At 54.3% G+C, this 20,786-nt stretch overlaps 2 protein-coding genes and 1 long non-coding RNA gene across 4 annotated transcripts; 2 read left to right on the top strand and 1 right to left on the bottom strand.

Moving 5' to 3' along the window:
- The first annotated feature begins 1,246 nt into the window (after positions 1-1,246).
- On the top strand, positions 1,247-6,336 carry HOXA9 (homeobox A9). Its single transcript, XM_090287079.1, has 2 exons — positions 1,247-3,922; positions 4,939-6,336. Exons 1-2 carry the CDS (start codon positions 3,346-3,348, stop codon positions 5,175-5,177), a joined length of 816 nt encoding a protein of 271 aa, XP_090143205.1. The 5' UTR covers positions 1,247-3,345; the 3' UTR covers positions 5,178-6,336.
- Positions 6,337-11,611: 5,275 nt separating this feature from the next.
- HOXA7 (homeobox A7) lies at positions 11,612-15,056 on the top strand. The gene is made up of 3 exons (XM_090287082.1): positions 11,612-11,690; positions 11,931-12,518; positions 13,517-15,056. The coding sequence occupies exons 2-3, from the start codon at positions 12,140-12,142 to the stop codon at positions 13,834-13,836; spliced, it is 699 nt and encodes a 232-aa protein (XP_090143208.1). The 5' UTR covers positions 11,612-11,690; positions 11,931-12,139; the 3' UTR covers positions 13,837-15,056.
- Positions 15,057-16,114: 1,058 nt separating this feature from the next.
- LOC150001289 (uncharacterized) lies at positions 16,115-20,556 on the bottom strand. 2 transcript variants are annotated; one of them, XR_016513009.1, is made up of 4 exons: positions 20,280-20,556; positions 17,139-17,245; positions 16,775-16,982; positions 16,115-16,549 (listed from the first exon to the last, which is right to left on the bottom strand). It is a non-coding gene; the product is annotated as an uncharacterized LOC150001289 (long non-coding RNA). The 2 variants fall into 2 exon arrangements; XR_016513010.1 differs by lacking the exon at positions 16,775-16,982.
- Between the last annotated feature and the right edge of the window lie 230 nt (positions 20,557-20,786).

Here is a 20,786-nt window from a genome sequence, read left to right on the forward strand (position 1 = left end):
GCTCTCTTGGGGAGAGCCGGGGCGGGAGTGTCTTATTTTTCTCTGAGGGCTCAAGTAGAGATGTATTCTGCTAAGGAAGGGCTCGCGTGGGAAGTCTGTCGAGGGCTGTGGATCTGGGCTTGGTGTGCTGCCCCACAGGCAAGGCCTCGGTTACGATCACGACCGGATGGCGGCGGCCTTGCATTCCGGTCAGCAACAGCAGCCTAGGAGATCTGATTAGTGGTCTTTCGCGGCGTTTTGTGTGTTCACATGGAGGGCAGGGAGGCCTTCACCAGCCTCACTTAGGGGCACGAGGCTGGGACCTGTGCTCAGCCAGGCTCAGTGGAGCCCAGCCACCACCAAGGAGGGAACTGCCAGGGAAGCTTCCTCGGCTCTCCAGGCCCCGCCGGTCGAAGCTCGGGCTTTAACCGCGATAAGGTAGCCCCGCTAGGGCAGAGATTGGCTGCTTGGTTGTCAGTAGCTTCTATCAGGTTCAGAGTATGTTAGACATGGCACCTTGTGCGGACAACTGCTGGAGAATGGGATCCTTCCAGCACCCGAGTTTCAAATAATAGGGGAAAGTAACTGGAAATTCCAGAACCACTGGGACACAGATTTGAGTGAGTCCTTGTTCCAAGTTGTAGTCCACCAGTGGAAGCTAGTCGGACCATTCTCATTATTACTGGGAACTGAAAACTACCTTCCTCCCTCCCTAGACCCCAACACATGCAGGCGCACGCACGAGAAGCTTTCAGATTGTTTTCCACCTAGCCATACTGCCTTTCTCAGCACGGCTTTGGACGCAGGAACTGTTTTCACTGCTCAGCTCCTGGTCCTGTTACCTGAAAGGCTCCCGCTGAGCTACCCTCGGGTCCTCTCTGCCATTTCCAGGACCTGAGTATTGGATTTGTTTTGGAGGCCATGGTTTTAGAGCTCTCAGGCAAAAAGAAGCAGTTTGTAATTACATCCATTTATTATTTCTTTATGCACACGCAATCCCTTTTACTTCCAAAATAAAAGCAGATGCAAGCCTGAGTGGTCTCTCCCCAAACCTCTGGGCTGTGGAGGGATGATTTTGGTTTTGTGACACCCCCCCCCACACACACTTCTAGACTCCACTAAGGATTACTTAACACTCAAACTCTTCTAAATACTTAGTAGCTGTCTTACTTGGGGGGCTAAGGCTATATAAAGGAAGGCTTTTTATTTTTAAAAAAATACTATAAATAATTCGTGTCTTCTCTGGGTACCCGTCCATACCCCCTTCCCCCCCAAAAGGAAAATGGAGCCAGGCATGTCCAGTCGTTTACAGACAATCACAATTAGAAGCAAAGGTTTCCTCCCAGAGAAATTTTTCTTAATTAAAATCTCAGAGGCCTCGCGAACTGCCCGATATTCGGGACACCTTGAACTGGGGAGGGGGTGGTGATAACGTGAAGGAATGTACACAGAAAGGAAAAATACTAGCCGGGGAGGGGTCTGAGGTGGTCAGGACCAGCCCCGTCGGAGTTCATTGTGCCGGCCACTTCCCTTTTCCGCCGCGGGCGAGAAAGGGGCACCTGGTGGGTCTCTGCTAAGCTTCTTAGCCTCGCTGGGAGAGCCTGGCATTTGGGGATCACTATGCCTGATAGGGATGTGTTAAGGTTTGGGGACGGTTACTGGGATTGTTGGGAGGATGAAGGCAAAGGAAAAGAAGATGGAAGCACCAAGGCTGCCCGCCCTCGCCGCCAGGGAAGTGGGCTAATGAGAAACACACTCTTGCAGGCACAGTGTTCACACGTGAATTTAATTACGCCGTTTTTTAGGAGTTGCTGCTTTCCGTTTATATTTGGAGTGGGTTTTTCCTCCCAATTAACAGAGAGGCCTAGGCCCTTTAATTTATTCCTGAAAGACTCTAAGGGGTGAGAAACACACTCCTCAATTTGGCCAGGCTGAAGAATGGGATTAAAGTCAGTGCCCCGTGCCCCTCCCGGTTTTAATTTCTCGCCCTGGACTTGAGCTGTGGCTGCCCTACATTGGGCCTTGTAACAGATGAACCACCCGGCCGCGTGGGTAACCGAAGCGGACCCTCCAGGAGCAGTGGCCAGGAAGGAAGGAGACCTGAAGGATTCATGCTGGGCCCGGAGGCCAGCCTCTCTGGGGCGAGCCTCCCAGCTACTAAACCAATGGGTCTCCTACATCGAATTCTCCGTTTATTGATGCTGCCTCATATTTTTTTGCAGCTCGCTTCCGGGAGTGCGACAAGGGTAGCAGAGCTCAGCATTAGGGCCTCGGAGGTCGGAGCACAGGGCTGGGGCGCCTGCCGCGTCCTCTGGAGGGGTCTTGTGATTCCCGCTGACGCCAAGCAGGGCGAGCTGGACGCGCGTGTACGAGGTCCGGTCGGAAGGCGCGGCACAGCCGGCCCCCAAACCGTTTTCTCAGAGATGGCTGGCCGCTCCTCAGTGGGGCGCTTGCTGGAGGCACAGCGGTGAATATGGGAGCTGTCCTGGCACCCTGCGATCTGATCTGGTAGGGCAAAGTCCAGGGGCCCTTAGGAAGCGTCCTCTGAACAGCCTGTCCCTCTCCAGTGGTGGCTCAGTTTGAGACGACTACGGCGTTGATTTTGACTTGTCGTGGCCAGTCCGAGGTAAACTCGCATCTCCGGGGACTGTGGGGATTATTTACAGGGAACCCGCCAACCAAACACAACAGTCTAATTTAACCTTTCCAAGTCCTCGTAAATTTTTACAGCTGGGAGCCACGGCGAGGTAAACGAATCTGTTGGTCGTTCCCAACTTCCCACCAGCCTGTGTGGCTTCTGAAACAATAATTTCTTATGAAATATAAATATAGATTTAAATACAGTAGAACGAGAATGCGACTTGGCTGCTTTTTTATGGCTTCAATTATTGTCTAATTTTATGTGAGGGGCTCCGCTGGCCGCAGTCGCACGCGGGACCCGCGCCTTGCTGATGGCGTGATTAATTGTGATATAAAATAGTCCGCTTAAGAAGTGTGTGTCTGGTGGTGGTGGTGGGAGGCGAGGGAGTCCAGAGGCAAGGCCAGATTTGATCTTTTAATCTTTGTTGGCCACAATTAAAACAAACCCGATCGTTGAGCGCTGCGATCCCTTTGCATAAAAACATATGGCTTTTGCTATAAAAATTATGACTGCAAAACACCGGGCCATTAATAGCGTGCGGAGTGATTTACGCGTTATTGTTCTGCTGGGTGGACACGTGATGCGCACGGCCAATAGGGGCGCGGGCGCCGGCAACTTATTAGGTGACTGTACTTCCCCCCCTGGTGCCACCAAGTTGTTACATGAAATCTGCAGTTTCATAATTTCCGCGGGTCCGGCCTGCCGGCCAGGCGCAGGGTACAACGATGGCCACCACCGGGGCCCTGGGCAACTACTATGTGGACTCGTTCCTGCTGGGCGCCGATGCTGCGGATGAGCTGGGAGCGGGCCGCTATGCTCCGGGGGCTCTGGGTCAGCCCGCCAGGCAGGCAGCAGCACTGGCTGAGCACCCGGACTTTAGCCCATGCAGCTTCCAGTCCAAGGCCGCGGTGTTCAGCGCCTCGTGGAACCCGGTGCACGCAGCGGGCGCCAACGCGGTGCCCGCAGCTGTGTATCACCACCACCACCACCATCCCTATGTGCACCCCCAGGCGCCCGTGGCTGCAGCGCCGGACGGCAGGTACATGCGCTCCTGGCTGGAGCCTACGCCTGGCGCGCTCTCCTTCACGGGCTTGCCCTCCAGCCGGCCTTATGGCATTAAACCTGAACCGCTGTCGGCCAGAAGGGGTGACTGTCCCACGCTTGACACTCACACTTTGTCCCTGACTGACTATGCTTGTGGTTCTCCTCCAGTTGATAGAGAAAAACAGCCCAGCGAAGGCGCCTTCTCCGAAAACAATGCTGAGAATGAGAGCAGCGGAGACAAGCCCCCCATCGATCCCAGTAAGTGTCTCCTCCCTCCAAACCTGCCGCCAACTCCACGCCGGCCACCCGGATCTGCTGGCCCTCCAGCTTTCTCTCGAGCCTGCCTTCGCCTGCGCTGGGAGCTTACAGAGAAGAGGCCGGGAGCCAGAAGTTGCTGTTTGAGACTCCTCGGATGGGGTCCCAAGTCCACAGAGCTGTGACAAGCGGTCCACCGGGCTCAGGGGGAGGGGAGGAGGCAGCTACCGAAAGAGGGGGCGGGGCGGGCACTGCAGAGCCAAGACCAGCTACCCCTCTCCCTGGCTGCCCGGGACCAGGACAGAGATACTTTGGGCTGTTCTTCGAAAGCAGCGTCTAAGAGAGAGCCTTTTGTGAGACTAGATTGTCCAAGAGCGGCAGCAGCAACTGTGGCTGGGGTGCTGGGAAAGACAGCTGATTCCCTCCACCTCTTGCCTTCAGCCAGCGGCTGTGTAAATCCTGCCCAAGATGAGGCTGTAAAGGACCAGGCCATGAGGGTCTTCATGCCAGATTATTCTAATAAACTGGAGAAATGAACAAGGGCCCGCCCCACTCCCACAGCCTTCCAGGGAGGTCAAGGAGTAAGGAGAGTAGAAGGAAAGGTGGGGAAGGAAAGACAGAGAGTTATTCAGAGGGAGAAAAGAATATTAATCTTGCTATTTGAACACAGGGTAGCGTGGTTTCCCTCTGCCTGGCAAGAAGGAGATCTGTTTTCAAATTTCACTCATCACACGTTGTGGGGAGAGTGGGAGGGCCAAGGAAAAGACTGGAGGACAGAGGGAGAGAAAGAAGGGCCTGAAACGGGAGGGGGAGCCGAGGTTTTACTGCGTGCAATTGTAAGTGACCGTCCCAGCGTCTGTCTGCCAGGGGTCCATTGTGTCCCAGGCTCTGCCGCCCTCCCTAACCAATTCAGCAGCGTCCTGCACTTCGGGCCGAAGACCCCAGGAGGTTCCCCAGCTCCCAGCGGAGAGGGGGGTGCTTCTCCTTCTAAATCCCCTTTCTCTCCCCCCCCTCCCCAGGCAACCCGGCTGCCAACTGGCTCCATGCGCGCTCCACTCGGAAGAAGCGCTGCCCCTATACTAAACATCAAACGCTGGAACTGGAGAAAGAGTTTCTGTTCAACATGTACCTCACCAGGGACCGCAGGTACGAGGTGGCCCGACTGCTCAACCTCACGGAAAGGCAGGTTAAGATCTGGTTCCAGAACCGCAGGATGAAAATGAAGAAAATCAATAAGGACCGAGCAAAAGACGAGTGATGCCACTTGAGTTCATTTAGAAAACAGACGGAGCTAGAGAGAAAGAGCAAGGACTGCCCTTACCCTTCTCCCACCCCCATACCACCCCAAGCCTCCAGCACTCTGCACAAAGCGGCGTTAAACTCCAGGCCTCATCTCCCCCTGGTAAACCCTTCTCAGGCTGGCTCCTTGGCCTGCCGCTTTCATGGAGGAGGTATTGTAATCTTTCCATTTTCTCTTAAGACAAAACAGACGAAGAAGAAAGAGGCATTAGCGTTGATGGCAGAGTACGCTAGCTTGTATATATTTTATAAAATCTACCTGTTCCTGGCTTAAACAAAAACTACCTTTTTTTATAATGCACAACTGTTGACTGCGGGCTGTAGAGTTTTTAGTCTGTGTAGTTAATTTAATTTTCTCTTTGTGCGGCAGAGCGATCTGCCCAGATACTTACTTGAACACTGTTTTATTGTGGTAATTATGTTTTGTGACGCAAACTTCTGTGCTGGGTGATCCACCCGTTGTGATTGTGAAAGCTAGAATTCAATTTGAACTCAGGTTGTTTATGAGGGGGAAACAGTTGCATAGAGTATAGCTCTGTAGTGGAATATGTCTTCTGTATGACTAAGCTGTTAGCCTTTGATTGTAAATTAGCTGTATGAATTTCCCAGTGAAATAAAAAAAAATTTTTTTAAAGAAAGAATGAATTCTCCCAGATGCATAGATTCATGGTTTTCTCCACTTTGGAAGTTTGGGCATTTTTTTTTTTTTTTTTGTCTCTACATGCTCTATAGATCTGTCTTGTACATTGTATGTATAATCCACGTATTAAAGGAAATGCGATCAGACCAGCTTGAAGATTGTTTTTGCACCAGAGAAATGGAGGAAATTCGGAGCTATACGTATGCGCAGAAGGTTACTACCTATGGTTTACGTTTAATTTTAACTGGGGGAAGATATTGTAATGGAGTTAATTTTATTGATAATAAATTATACACTATGAAACCGCCATTGGGCTACTGTAGATTTGTATTCTTGATGAATCTGGGGTTTCATTGGGCTGAATATACACTGTATATTTTACAATAGTACCTCAAGGCCTACTGACCAAATTGTTGTGTTGAGATATTTAATTTTTCCAAATAAAATATATTGATTCTTTTCTATTTATTTTATTTTATTTTTGTGGGTCAGCTCTTTGCACCTCTTTCTCCTAGGGCAGGGGAACATTGATAGCCTCTGGGTGGAGCTGGGTTGGGATGGAAGAGGGAGGACAGAACCTCAAATTTGCTCTGTCGGGCTTCGGGGAGCTGGAACTACGGCAGGCAGCCGCGAGCTGGCCTCAGGGCTCAGCGCACCAGGCGGCTGCCTGGAGGCACCAGCAGCAGAGGAAGGTTGCGGGACACGGAGCTGTGAGGCCGGACTCCTCTCTTTGTGTCCCATTTGCCAGACGGCCCTGGAGACCTCTGAGAACTGGGCCGGCGTCCTGGGTAGCGCTAGCCTGTAGCAATGAAAGGCCACTCTTTCATCTTGGCGCCCCAAGAAATTGCCCAAACCCGTGTGCACGGGGTCTGCTGGGCCTTTCCTGGCAGTGGGGGGAGATGGGAGCGTGGAGGTCACCGGGACCGTGAACTGAGGGCCGACCTCCTAAAGAGTCTCCGAGGAGGGAAACAGGAGCCTGGTCGCCCCAACCTGGCTGTGGGGACAGACTTTTGGGAACTCTCAGGGGACTGAAGGCCTGCGCCCCGCACCCCCACCTCCTGTCGGGCTGGCCCCGGGGGATTCTGGGCCCTGCTCCGCGCACCCCTCCCTGAGTGCAAGTCTTGGCAGAGGCAGAGCCCAGTCAACCCGACGAGCCCTAGTGCCATAAAAGAAAATGAGGGCTGTTACCATTTATGGGGTGTAAAGGGCTGCGGGGGCGGGGTGGGGGGGGAGGCCACAACCTCGGAGTCCTGAGAGCCTACTAGATGTGGCGGGAGGGTTCATCCTCATCTCCCCCTTTTCTTTCCTTCTTATTCCCCAAGACTTCTGCAAAGATATCCGTATTGCAAAGCGTAAAAGGGGAACCAGGGCCCCAGGAATGGGTGTCTCCTCACCCCCCTCCCCACCCCCAACCTGCCGCCGGGTTGGGACACCCTCTGTTGTTGCAGACAGAAGGAACTTCAAAGAATGGGCACTAAGAGTGTGCCATAAAGGCCGGGTCTGCGAACTGTCTGGAATTCGGCCCTTAATCAGTTTACAACTGTCCAGACCAATTAAGATTTTCCACCAAAGCCCTTTCATTTGTCTGCTCTGTCTGCAGCCGATAAAGCGCTGCGGAAACAGCCCTCTTTTATGGGTACTGCCCTCTCAGCAGCTTCGATTCCGGGTTCCACGCAGACCCCCCGGAGACCCGGCCCTAGCCGGCCTCCGGGAGTGTGGCGCCGGGCCCGTGGCGGCTGCAGACGAAGCTCAGGCCCGGCAGCTGTAGCTGCAGTGCCAATATTTGGCCAGCAGGTGGCAGTGTGGCTCCACGCAAGAGGCATCTGTGCCGCCATCTCCCGCCGCCGCGACCCTGGGAAGTTCCTAAGATGTCGACTTGACGCGAGCCTTTCTGGAATGGGAGCCCCAGATTTGAGTGAACCGCGGTGGTATATTTTCCGTGCTGCACACGCCAGGATGGAAGCCTTACTAGGAAACAAGCAAGCGGCGGGGATTCGCCTGACCTCCACCCTCCGTTGCCTCTCCATCTCGAGGGCCTAACGCTGCGGAACTGCAGCTCCAGGCGTGGGTACGGCTCTAGGGTCACTGTCCCCAGCCTGAGACAAGCCTTGGGGCAGCGAGACTCACGGAGAAACCGGATGAGCGACGGACAGACACAGGACTAAGGCCTACAGCCCGCGGACCTGGTGACCGACCCCCACCCTACCCCCCAGGGTGTGTGCAGAGGGTGTATCCGTAGCCAAAGGTCCTGGGGCTCGGGAGACCCCCAAAGGCTGCGCCCCGGTACAGGGCCCGAGGAGCCAGCATCCGCGGGTGGGCCAGAACCCAAGGACTCCGCTGTCTTGAATACATGACAATAAAATTAGGCGGCTGAAAATTGGCTGTAAAGGCATTCTTAGGAACTGTTGAGTATAGGTCTGGCGGCTGAGTTGCCTATGAATGGAGACAAACCAGGAACTGCTTTGGTTATTCTAAAATAAAAGTGATGTTTAAAATAACCTTCTAGAACAAGTGTAGGTGCTCACGTAGTGGAAGCCACCTCTGCGTTTTGTTGCCACTGAATTTCCTCCGCAGTGGAGATACTGAGGCTACTCTGGTGCCCTCTGCTCAGAAGGCCAGGAGAAGGGAGTGGACCCCCATCAAGGTCCAGCCTATCCTCAACCCTGAGTGTAGAACATGCCTGGAGACTTCCAGGAGGTGCCCGCAGAGCCGTGCCGCAAGGGTCAGCCCCAGGTGCAGAATGGTTTCCCAGTGAAAACGCAAAGGCAAACAGAGGACCCTTCGAAGCACCCCGGAGCCCTGTGAACACCGCACGCGGTGCATTTATTTGGGTTGTAATAGTCTCTGCCAAGCCCACAAAATGTTTACAACCTGCATCTCCGCCTGTACACGCTATAAAAATGGGACTGGATTTTGGCTGACATCTCTCCCGGGTGCTTCTCGCTTTCTCTCTCTCCTCCTCTCTCCCCTTTTTCTCTGTTTATATACACACGTTGGCATTTCAGACACACGCCTTTATTATATTTCCTTACATAATACACAATATTTCACAGAATCTGATCTTAAGAAGGGTTTTATAACTTCCCGAGCGCTGTCCGGGGCCGTGTATCCAAGCATCAGATGGGAAGCTCGGTTTATGTAACTACAACTAAACAGCAAAGGAGCAGATCAGTGGCCACCGCTTCTCTCACCAGGTCACGGAGGCCCCAGGGAGGTGCAGGCTGGCGGGGATCTCAGAGGCCTCATGGATAGTCAGGCGGGGCCTCTCTTGCCCTTGGCCTGCGCCACCGGCTGCGAAGCGGTTCTCCCTGCTCGGCTGCGTGGGACCGGCTTCCCTGTAAGTTTCTCAGAGGAGACCATCGCACCAGCCTGAGCGCCTTTGCACTTGTCGGGAAGGATTTGTCCCTGCGCTGCGACCCGAGGCTGCTCACTGGATGGAGAACCGATGCGCAAGTCGCGCGAGGGGCGCGGGTAGAAACATTTACAGAAGCAAATCGCTAGCCGCCTGGTTCCTGCAGGCTCCTTTTGCTGCCCCTGAACGGGGTTTACATTCTTATTTGGATTTAAATGTTGAGGACTGTTTGGTACCAAGAAGTAGGGAAAACACATTCGTCTTGATACAAAGGAACCCAGCCCCAGGAGAGCGGTGGACAATGTCTATCTAAAGACAGAGGGGCAGATGAGAACCCCTCCTACACGCGCCTGCTCCAGGCCGAGCGTCAAGGAGTATTTCTATGAATATTATCACATATAACCCAGGGCATTTATGTATTTTTAGCCAGATATTTAGGAAACTAATTGCTCAAGAACAAGCGGTTAAAGAGGCCTATTGAAAATGTGATTCTGTCTAGCCTTTTCGTTTTAAAACGCCGCCACAGAAGGCAGGAGGAGAGAGAAAAGACAGAAACGAAAGGGAGGTTTCAGCACCCGCCAGACTCGGCCCAGTTGGCTGACTTGGGCCCAGAGAGGCCGAGGCCTTGCGGGCGGTATCTAGATAGTCCTTGGCCCAGGCGGAGGGGCAGCGTGGCCTTTCAGGACTGCCTGGACCAGCACCGGGCAAAATCTGGCAGAGATAAGCCTGTGGTGTGGACTCTAGTGCTCTTGGCCGGTATTGCGTTCCTTCCTGCGCCCCCGAAATCGCTCCCCGTTTTGTCTCTTGGGTCAGCTCAGTCGGGGCAGGTTCTACTTGAAACGCTGTCGCTGTCGGCCACTTCAGCCACCGGAGTCTAGACAGACGGCGGTGGCGGTCAGAGGGCCAGGTCTGTCTCTTTGCTCTGTGTCACTCCAGGAACAATTTATTGGCCTAAAGCTGTCTAAATCTGCCTCTTTGATCTCCTAGCCCTCTTCTTGTTTGTTTTGTGTTCCTTTAACATTCTTAGGTTTTTATTTCCTTCCAGAAATTGATGCTGTTTGGAATATTTTGGGTTTTTTTTCTTCACTTCCTGACTTACCCCTCAATTTCCCAACCAAGACAGCTATCATTCTGTTCTGCCATAAAGAGCATCCCGGATATTGCCCCCCTCCATGGCCGTGGTACCTCCAGGGAACACGAACCCAGCCCCACCTGTCCCTACAGCCCCCAACTTCCTATCCATGCCCTGGGACATTCACTAGGCCAGAGCTGGGGCTCCGTTGCAACCGGGTCTGAACCCTCCTGCCACCTTTTGTGCTTCTAGGACCCCCTGAGAGGGTGCGGTGGCCAGGGGCGGGCTGGATCCTCTGAAAGTGAGGGGAAACGCTTTCTACATGAAGAACCAAACTCTATAATTTAGAGGAGAATTTCCGGGGCAATTCCATTGTGAGGTCGGGTTTATGGTGTGCAATAGAGCTGAGCAGTAAAAGGCATACTGACCTGTCGGCCAGGCTTCCAACTCGGCCTGGGCAGTTTATGAGGCATTTAGGGGAAGGCTTCACCCCTTCACCCTCCAAGGAGCGGTGAGTGGTAGGGGCTTTGGCTGTTGTGACCCTGCCCAGGGGTTGGAGGCTTGGGAAGGTAAGCTCCACCAGTTGCGGGACTGGATAAGAGGGAGTGAGATTACTGTGCGCTCCACTCTGTGAGCTGGTCTTTGAAAAGATGAAGCCTTTTGGGAGGACTATCTCTATTTGTCTTTGGGGTCTCCAAAAGAAATAGAGACCCAAAGTAGGCTGCATTCCCAAGAGCCTGAGTTTCCCTTTTTGCTTTCCAAACTGTCTCTAAAGAGGTATTGCTCTCAGGCACTCAGGCCCATGAGGAGCTGTAGAGGCCCAGGGCTGGCCGCAGGGAAGGCTACCAGAAACCTCAGGGTACAAGCGGTACCTGGAAAGGTGCAGGGCCTGAGGTTCCTGCAAGCTGGGGGAGACTTGGTTTTCTTTCAGCCAAAGAGAATCCAGGGTTGTGGAAGGACCAAAGAATGTCCAGCCATTTTTCCGGCTGCCAGTCAGGTGCCCAGGAGCAAAAGCACAGAGCATGAGGAGCCAGCAGTGTCCAAGAAGCAGGGAAAGGAACCCCACATTAGTAAATCTGTTGGCAAATGAGGCTCATTAACAGATAAATATTTCACTGCTTCCTTTAGGGCGGATCAACAGTTCACCCTTGATTAAGGAAAGGAAGCTGGGAGACCTTGACTTTATTCGAACCACATGGTTCCTGTTTGCTGTGGCATTCTCGCTGCAGCTGGAAGCGACGCAGCGCCGGCCCGATCTGAATCGGAGTCTAAGTCGGCCTATCGCCCCGCTGGACCTGGGTGGGAGGAGACATGAGCAAAGAGTTGATTTACCCAGATCAGAGACTTGCCCACTGGGCCACCGTGGGACGCGCGGGTGCGCGGGGTGCAGAGACCCTCCTTGGTCTGGGTCAGTGGGCAGAAGAGGGGCAGAGAGGACCCGCAGGCTTGGTCCAGGGTTTAATAATAGGCAAGAACGGGTAGCACCCTCCCGGCCGCACGCAGCCTCTGCAGGCCACGCGCCCAGGTTGGCGCTGGGCTGAGCGCTCCCACGGAGGCTGGGGTCCTGTTCCCGCAGGACGCGCCAGGCCGGCCAGGCGCGGGCAGATTTGTTGACCACATATTTGAGCCTTTCCCCGTTCCATTCTAGGCTGCTGCGGGCCCGGCAGAGCGAGACCACCTGTGAGGGTTGCTGAGATTGGCGGAGGCGATCATGTGGGCGGTCACGTGCTGCGGCGAGCTCCGTCCAAAAGAAAATGGGGTTTGGTGTAAATCTGGGGGTGTAATGTTATCATATATCACGCTACCTCGTAAAACCGACACTGAAAGCTGCCGGACAACAAATCACAGGTCAAAATTATGAGTTCTTCGTATTATGTGAACGCTCTTTTTAGCAAATATACGGCGGGGGCTTCTCTGTTCCAAAATGCCGAGCCTACTTCTTGCTCCTTTGCGCCCAACTCGCAGAGAAGCGGCTACGGGGCGGGCGCCGGCGCCTTCGCTTCAACCGTACCAGGCTTGTACAATGTCAACAGCCCCCTGTATCAGAGCCCTTTCGCGTCCGGCTACGGCCTGGGCGCCGACGCCTACGGCAACCTGCCTTGTGCCTCCTACGACCAAAACATCCCCGGGCTCTGCAGTGACCTCGCCAAAGGCGCCTGCGACAAGGCGGACGAAGGCACGCTGCACGGTCCGGCCGAGGCCAGTTTCCGCATCTATCCCTGGATGCGGTCTTCAGGTAGGCGCGGCCGCTAGGCGGGCTGGCTGGGCGGGCGGACTGGGAGCGGGGAGCGCGGGGCTGGGGAGCGCGGGGCTGGGGAGCGCGGGGCTGAGGAGCGCGGAGCTGGGAGCCAGGCGGCTGCGAGCGGGCGGCCCCGTGACTCCTGGCGGCGCTGCCTTTCTGGTTTTAATTAGAGTCGAGGCGCCATAGCGTGGAGAGCCCGTAGCATTGTATGTAAATGAGGCTCATAAAACTTTTTATGGCCCAATTAATGGGTTCAATCCTCGTAAATTTATTTAACTCCATTTGCCTTGGAATTTTAACATTAAGTTTGTTCGCTATTCTCTCTTTCTCATTCCCTTTCTCCTCTCCCCTTACCTCTTCATTTTCCTTTCAGCCTGGCTCTTCTTTCTTAAAAGCAGGGATAACCTAGTCCTTCAAGGCCCCTCACACGCCATTGTGCCAGGAGCCATTTAAAGGCTGAGGTGGGGGTGGGAGCAGGGACAGAGGGTCGGAATGCCCTGGGAAGGTCTGGGGATGGGGGCACGGACTGCTGGGGAGGCAGGGGTTCCCTGGATGCAGAGCATCGAAGCTTGCCCACTTCCCCAGCCAGGCGGGAAGCAGCCCGTCTTGTCTTTGAATGGCAACAGTGCCGCGTCTCCCACTTGCCCACACTCTATATTTACAATTTCCCTTTGTCAGGAGGAAGCAGGACATTGTGGAAGCCTAGCCGGCTGGAAAGGGCGGTTGTAAAGTTGGGATTCTGCGCCTTCCCTCTTCAGGGAGCTGCTTGCTTGTCTAGCACCGCAGTTGGGGTCTTCCCCTATCACTCCCGCTCCTCCCCCAGCTCAATTCAGTTCAGGGCGCGGGGCAGAGGGGGCCCGCGCCCGCCGGGGGTCAGGGATGGGAGGAAGGTATGAGCTCTGGGACGGGCGGCCTGGCTAATGCAATGACCTGTCTGTGTCCCTGTTGGCTTGTCTGTCCGTGTGTCCATATATCCACATGTCTGCTTGCAGGGCCTGACAGGAAGCGAGGTCGCCAGACGTACACACGCTACCAGACGCTGGAGCTGGAGAAGGAGTTCCACTTCAACCGCTACCTGACCCGGCGCCGCCGCATCGAGATCGCTCATGCGCTCTGCCTCACCGAGCGCCAGATCAAAATCTGGTTCCAGAACCGCCGCATGAAGTGGAAGAAAGAGCATAAGGACGAGGGTCCAGTAGCAGCTGCAGCCCCGGAGGGCCCCGTGCCCGCCGCAGCAGCCACCACTTCTGCCGCCGACAAGGCTGAGGATGAGGATGACGATGAAGAAGAGGACGAGGAGGAGGAGGAATGAAGGGCCCAGCGGGCCCTTGGCTGCACCAGACAGTCAGGAAAGCGTCTTTAGGGACTCATCGATTTTATTTACAAAAGTGGAAAAATAAAAAGAAAATGTAAAAACAAAAAAAACAAAAACAAAAATAAACCCAACCCAGTCCCCAACCTGTACTCCATTTGCCCCATTACCCACTCCAGCTTCCAACTTTTCTGGACAGCAGCTTCCTAGACTGGTCCCCCTGGGGGTCCTCTGTGCCTCCGAGGAACCCCAGCAGATACCCCCCACCCCCCACCCTAAGGCCGTCTGGCCCTGAGCTGGCATGGCTAAAATACTACCTAGCACAGGCCTCGGAGAGAGGCACCCCAAACTACCTATGGGCCCAGCCCCAGCGGGCCTCCACTCCCAGGAAGCCCACAGTGTCCCAACACTGGCAGACCCCCAGCACCTCCCCCATACCGTCAAGGACCTTACTCTCTCAGTACTACCTACTTGTCCCAAACTACCTATTTTGTGCTCCCTGGCTCGCCTGCTACCTAGTGCTGGCCCCTCCCAGGCCAGGCCCCTGCTGCTTGCAGCTGGCAGCCTTTGGGGTCCCTGAGGCTGTGCTGAGAAGGTGCTGTGGTCTGGAGACCAGGGCATTGGCTTCTATTTAAATTGAAAAATAATATATTTATTCCAAAGCATTCTAAGTGCTGCAACCTAGAATCCCTCTTCTCTGGCCTGGGTACTCCAAGTTGAGGCCCATCACCCCCTACTTCTGGAGGGGAGCATTCCCAAGTTAGCTGCAGATTTCTGAGTTAGCTTCTGCTTAGTAGGACTGCAGTGATGCTCCCAGCCTCCCTGTCCCCTCCCTGCCCATATGTCCTATTGCCCAGCCATGTTGAATATGTATACCCTGACTTTTCCTACAATAGCAAATGTTGTATATTTGAACAAGATTTTTTTTTTTTTTTTTGTCATTTATATAGTCTTGGAGCTCATTTGTAAGGCAGTGTCTTGAGTTGGGAAGGATGTGTTAATGGGGTGACTTTGTAGCATGGTGTGTTGTCTTGAGCTAACTCTATAGCAGGTGGGGAGAGCCAATGCCCTCCCCAGTGCCCTTCATCTCCTGTGTTGTCCTGCGTCCCCCTCTTGTCCCCTCAGCTCTAGCCTGGGGTTCTAGGAACAGGAAGGTATGCTTCCCGTCTTGCCCAGCTATGGTGTTTTATGTAACAGAAAAATAAAGATGCCTGGTGACAAAGAAATGTGGACTGCTTTATCTGGGGGGCGGAGTGGTAGGAGAGGGTGACCATGGCTGGAAAGCAAGCCCTGGATCTGTGTGTGTGTGTGTGTGTGTGTGTGTATGTTTAAAGGGGGTTTAGGGAAGCAAAAGTGGAAGGACAAATAGGGTCCAAGTGCTGGGTGTCCATGAATTGTGTGAATGCGTGTCAAATTCTTTTTTGTGTGGATTTTTTATGTGTGGGTTTGTATACGTATGTGTGCACCGCTTTCGTACATGTATTTCAATGTACGCCTGTGTGCATTGTTACAGGAGTCCCTAATTGTATGTATTTCTGTGTCACTAATTGAATGAATGTGTTTCTGTGTGGAAATAATTGCATGTACTTCTGTGTCCATAATTGAGTGTATGCGTTTCTGTGTGGCCATAATTGTATGTGTACATTTCTCTGGGTGGTAATTTTTGTCCAGTTTGTGCAGGCACAAACATTCTCCAGATACTTTGAAAACGAAATCTTCGTTTGATACATTATATTCTATGAACCTCCCTAAAAACCTGCATAAACTTCAAGAGCGAATACAAAATCCGCTCTTCCCTCTAAGGTTGCGGGGTGGGCTTGCAAAGGGATATCACCCTGCCACCAGTCCCGAATTTTCCATGAGCCCTGAACCTAACGCCAGGCTGGGAGGTGGGATTCAGGGACTGTGACGCAGCTCCCCTACCCCCACCCCGCATTCTGGTGAAGTAAGGGTCCAGCACCGCAGCTTAGGACTGTGAGAAGGGGTGAGGGCCACAGACCCCTGCAGTAAGCCTGGGCAGGGGCGTCTAGGTGCGGGGAAGGATGAGGGTCTGTGAAAAGGGCGACAGCCGATGGGGACGGCGCACAGCAGTGTGAGCTAGGCAGGCGAGGACCTGGACTCCAGTCTCCTGCCTGGGCTGGGCCTGCTTCTTATTGCTCTTTTATAAAACCCGGCCCAACTGCGTCTGTAAAACCTGCGGCCTCAAGTCGGGGCGGCCTCCGTGGTAAGATGGCGCCGGTGTAAGAGCTGCCTCCTCTTAGAGATGGGGAAAGGGTCATAAATCCGTTGTTGTTTATGAAAATTTACAACTTTGCAATACAACTTTATGAGTTGTTCGGCCCTTCCATTGGCCGCTGTCGGTCATGTGGATGGGAACCGTGAACATGAACTTTTTTATAATTTCCCTTGCGAGAATAGAGCCGCATTCTTTTGCTCCGCTCCGTCCTGCCTGCTTCGGAGCTCTGCCTTACAGCCCCGCTCGGCTGCGCTTTGTCCGGCGATGGAGAGCGAGACGAGGCCCCGGAGCGGCCGGGCCTGGCTGCTCCCGCTGGAGGTGGGGCGCGCCCAGTCCCCGGCGCCACGGCGGCCGCTTTGCAACTCGCAACCTGGATAATTTCCTGCGTCCTCTGGCACCAGGAAGGAGGACAATTCGTCTCCCCGGGCTGCCCAGGCGACAGCTGTCAGAGGGGCAGGAGCTTCTGGGAGCCGCCATCTGAAGGTGAGACATGTGGGGAGACACGAGCAAAGGTGGTCAGGTGGCGGCTGGCGCCGGCGGTGGGAGAGAGCAGCCAGGGTGGCTTTGAAGAGGGGCATTTTACCGGTCACCCACAGTCCCCCGTTCACATTCGCCCCCTCAGCACACGACACGACAGCCCCCCTCCCTACACACCCATTCCTGTTCTCCTCTCCCTGGCTCACAGTGGCAGAGAATGCCCGCCTTCCTTCCCGTGGCACAGCGCCCTGGCACGGGGGCAGGAGCACTGAGGTCTCTCTCCCCTTCCCCAGCGCCTTGGCCAAGCCCCAATGGAAGTGGCTCTGCATCCTGCGTTCCCCGCCAGCCTCTCGGGTTTGGAATTTTTTACTTTTTTCATTAATGACCCAGTTGGTTCGATTGAATTCCCCAACGACTGGGGATAGATCCCGACCTGGTAAGGTGGGAAGAGATGAGGGCAAAGTGAATTTATTGGCAGGCGTTTTATTGCATCAACATAGCACCCTCTATTCCTTGGGAATTGGTTTCTGGAAAGAAGGGTAGAATGGGGCGGGTGGGGGCGCGGAGAGAGAAACAAACAAAAACTTACTAATTCAGCCAGAGTCCTCTGCGGATTGCCTGCTGCCTTCCACGCGGTTTTCTGATGAGGGCAATGTCAGAAGCGCGGGGAGAGGGAAGAGGTGCGCGAGTGCAATTCTGTGTTGGAGGAGAGGATGGGGTTAATTGGCTTGGTGTTCCTTGGCGGGAAGTTTCGGTGCAGAGGATGGAGTCGTGTTATTACGCTGCTAAGGTTGCAATGAGGACGCAAACCAAGTCGGGGCGATAGGGGGACCCCCTACCCACCCACTCACCCACCTCAGCTCCGCGGGCCGGCGACCGCTTGCCCACCTTCCGCGAGGGCTGTGGAGCATCCCGGGCGGAGGCGCGGAGGGGGCCGCGGAGTTAGCTTTACATCGCGCGGTGGCACCTTCCGCGATTTGGTCTGGGCACCTCTCGGCGGGATTTGCCCCGGGAGCTCCCTGCGCCAGCGACCAGAAACCACCCTGAGGTTTTGGACTCGAGTTCTTTATGTTTGCTTTTTGGTTTAGGTTGTTGTCTTCTCACCTTAAGATACTACCTTAGTGTGCATGAGATAGTGAAAAAGAAAGTGGCTGTGGAGGTTCGGGGCGCCCGCGGGCGCTGTGGGTGCGCTCCGGGCAGATAAAGCGGCGTATTTGCATTGCAGGGCCGCGGGCGGCCTGACTGCGGCTGCCGCGGGCCCATTATTTATTGCGACCTAGCCCGGGCGGCTCGCTGCTGCCACGCTGTGGCCGTCGCTGGGACCGACGCTGGCCGCAGCCCCGCGTCTTGCAGCCTGGCGCGACTGCTGCTCGGGCCCCTCACAGATTCCCTGGCAGGCCGAGCAGAGGGGGGTGAGGGAGGACCTGAGGGGCGGTCTCCCAGGGCCTGACTGGCCGGGAACCTCCTCCGCCTTGGCCACCTGACAGGAGCTGGACGCCCGACTAGACTCGGGTCCCCCCTCCCCCCTGCACCATGGAGACTGGTTGCACAGGCCGCCTGGCACGTCATGGCTGCTTCTGTCCAAACTGCGCGTCCCAAGGCGCCCTGGGGGCGCACGCTGGTTCGGGGAACGCAGCGCTTTGGGATTTTGAAATCACAGTGGCCACTGGTAGTCCTGAGGCCTGCAGGCCTGGCTGGCCCTGAGGATTGGCTATGGCAGGGAAGGCGGGCTTTGGCTCCAGGCGAGCCGGTGACAGGCACAGGCCGCACCTGTGTGCTGTGGGCTCTGGTCTGGGCTAGAGATCCGGGAGGAGGAGATGGCCTTCAAGGTCCCCCCAACACCGGCAGTTCGCCTTCCAGGCTGGCAGAGGTTGTGGCACTCAGAGGGCAGTCCAGGGAAAGGGCGATTGTGGGGCCCTGCTCTCCATCCCGTCTCCCTTGAAGAGCAGCTGAAAGGTAAGTGGACCTTCTGTGTGGCTTTGACCGAGAAGATAGAGCCCTGGTGACCATTCTCACCATCCCAGGAAAGGCCCCCTCCACCGTTTGTGGCTGCTATTCTTGCCTGAGTCTCTCTCTCTCTCTCTCTATATATATATATAATCTCCACTGGTTGGAGACATATATATTCACTGGTTGGAGAAATAAATTTGGGCGGCTGCCAACATGATATTTACCAGCCTTGGCTAGCATGTATAAATTTCAATTTAATATATTTTTCCATCTCAGTGCCTATAGAAACTAGAAATACAATGTGGTGTTTTTGGTTTTGTTTTTTGTTTTTTGGCTCTTAGCTGAGAAATCAAATTCTCTTGTTGGATGGGACCATTAGTAGATTGAGAATCCAGGTCAAACCATAACAAATAATAATAACAGCAGTAGAAAATTGCCACCAGCCCCAACACTGTGTGGGACCTGGAGGAATGAAGCAAAAATTATAAATGTAATCATTTGTCAACATCTCCAAACGCTTTTTTTTCACCTTATGTAATAACTTGCTTGAAATCACTTACATCTGATGGTCTCGTTTAATAAACAATAACTCCACATGATTTTCTCGGAACATAGCTTTAAAAATAATTTCCTTAAAATGTTTTGACTCTTGAGTTTTTATTTTCACCTATCAGATTCTTTCCCTGAAGAAATGCAAGGGAAATATAAAATTCTATCCTCTTCTGCCAGGTCCATTTTCATATATGTAAAGAAGAAACTTCCCCAGCTTGGATTGATTGGGCTCAACCAGAAGGCATCTGGGCACAGCCCCCAGGGGTGGGAACAGCCGCCTTCAAGGGTGTACACTAGGGTCTGTGCACCTAACTGACCCAAGCCCAGTTCTTTTCCATTTTTTCCTTTTGGGGGGAAGTAAGGGCAGGGATGGGGGGATCGAAAAACAAGGAAGATATTGAGTAAGTCATTTCCAGACTCCTAGGGGGGCATTGCCATTCCCCACAAGTCCTGAACCCCATTCTCTACACTTGCCAGAGTCTTACAGATCTTATAAATACCCTCCGAAAATTCAACCAAATCATATAAATAGTCTTTCTTCAATCTTCACAGAATCGAGGACTTTAAAGCTAATTCAAGGGGCTTTACCAGCCCCCAAAATACAGTCGTAAAAATGCCATTGGAAAGATATCCCATTTTACAAAATGAGATTGATCCATGAGCTGTAAAAGTCAGCTCTCTCCAAGGCACATCTCTCAGGCAAGAGAGAGCAGCCCAGGACAGGCTTTTCCTGTCTTGTTTGGGGAAGGCCAGGCCTGGGACTGCGGTAAAAGCAATTCGGACGATTTCCTGAAGCTGGTGAGACAACTGGTCCCGTTCTAGAGCAACTGTCGGGGGCAGGCCCGGGAGCAGTCCCAGGCAAGGCAGGAAAGAGGACACATCCCAGGAGAGTGCGCTCAGCGTGGGGCGCCCCAAACCCCAAGCACATCAATTATTCCGCAGACTTGGGCCCAGGCGAGTTGCCCATAGAGGGGGACCGGTTGGGCCAGGGACCCTGAGTCGTCCGCACCTCTAGAATGAGGACAGAGATTCTCTATCTGGATCTGTCTCGGTTCTGAGCGGTCCAGGCCGCGGAGGGCGATTCCCGGGGTTCTGCGCGATCGGAGCGGGTCCCGCAGCGGGCTTCAGAGCTTAGTCTCAAGGCCACTCCTCTGTAATCCCTTTCCTGTAGAAACCAGTGGTTTCTGGCCTATTAGTTCCTGGTTTCAAAGGCGGAACCGGGACTCACAGTTTGTGGAGGTGCTTTGAGGTCAAGCAGTCGCTGGCCATTGGAGCAGAGGGAGTCGGGACTCAAAGAAGGTGTGTTGTATGTGGGAGGAGGGGCCGGCGGGGTAAGAGAGTATCTGGGGCCGCGTCCTGCTCAGCTCCAGGTGAGCCTCCCGCCCTCAGCGGCGGGCAGGCCTAGGCCCTTGATAGTAGTCGGGAAGGACAAAAGGAGAGGATGAACCAATTTCTAAGGCGCAGGAGTGCGGAGCAAGGAGCTCAGGCCTGGTTTCTCAGAGCCCTGCTCCTGCTCCGGAACCCGCACCCACGGGTAGGGGCGTGCAGGGGGAGGGGCAAACTCAGGGCCCTGCCAGGAGGGCAGGCCACAGAGTGCAAAGCCACCCTTGTCACCGCCCCTCCCCGCGCAGGGCTGTCAGGTTTCCTGTTAGGAGAGAAAACCCAGCAAAATCCAACAAGGCAAAAAGGGGAGGAGGAAAGAGCGGGCCTGGTGGGGCCTGACGGCGGCCCGGGA

The sequence above is a fragment of the Furipterus horrens genome, unplaced genomic scaffold, assembly GCF_987537825.1.
Source record: "Furipterus horrens unplaced genomic scaffold, mFurHor1.1.pri manual_scaffold_9, whole genome shotgun sequence".
In the NCBI taxonomy this organism is placed as follows: domain Eukaryota; kingdom Metazoa; phylum Chordata; class Mammalia; order Chiroptera; family Furipteridae; genus Furipterus; species Furipterus horrens.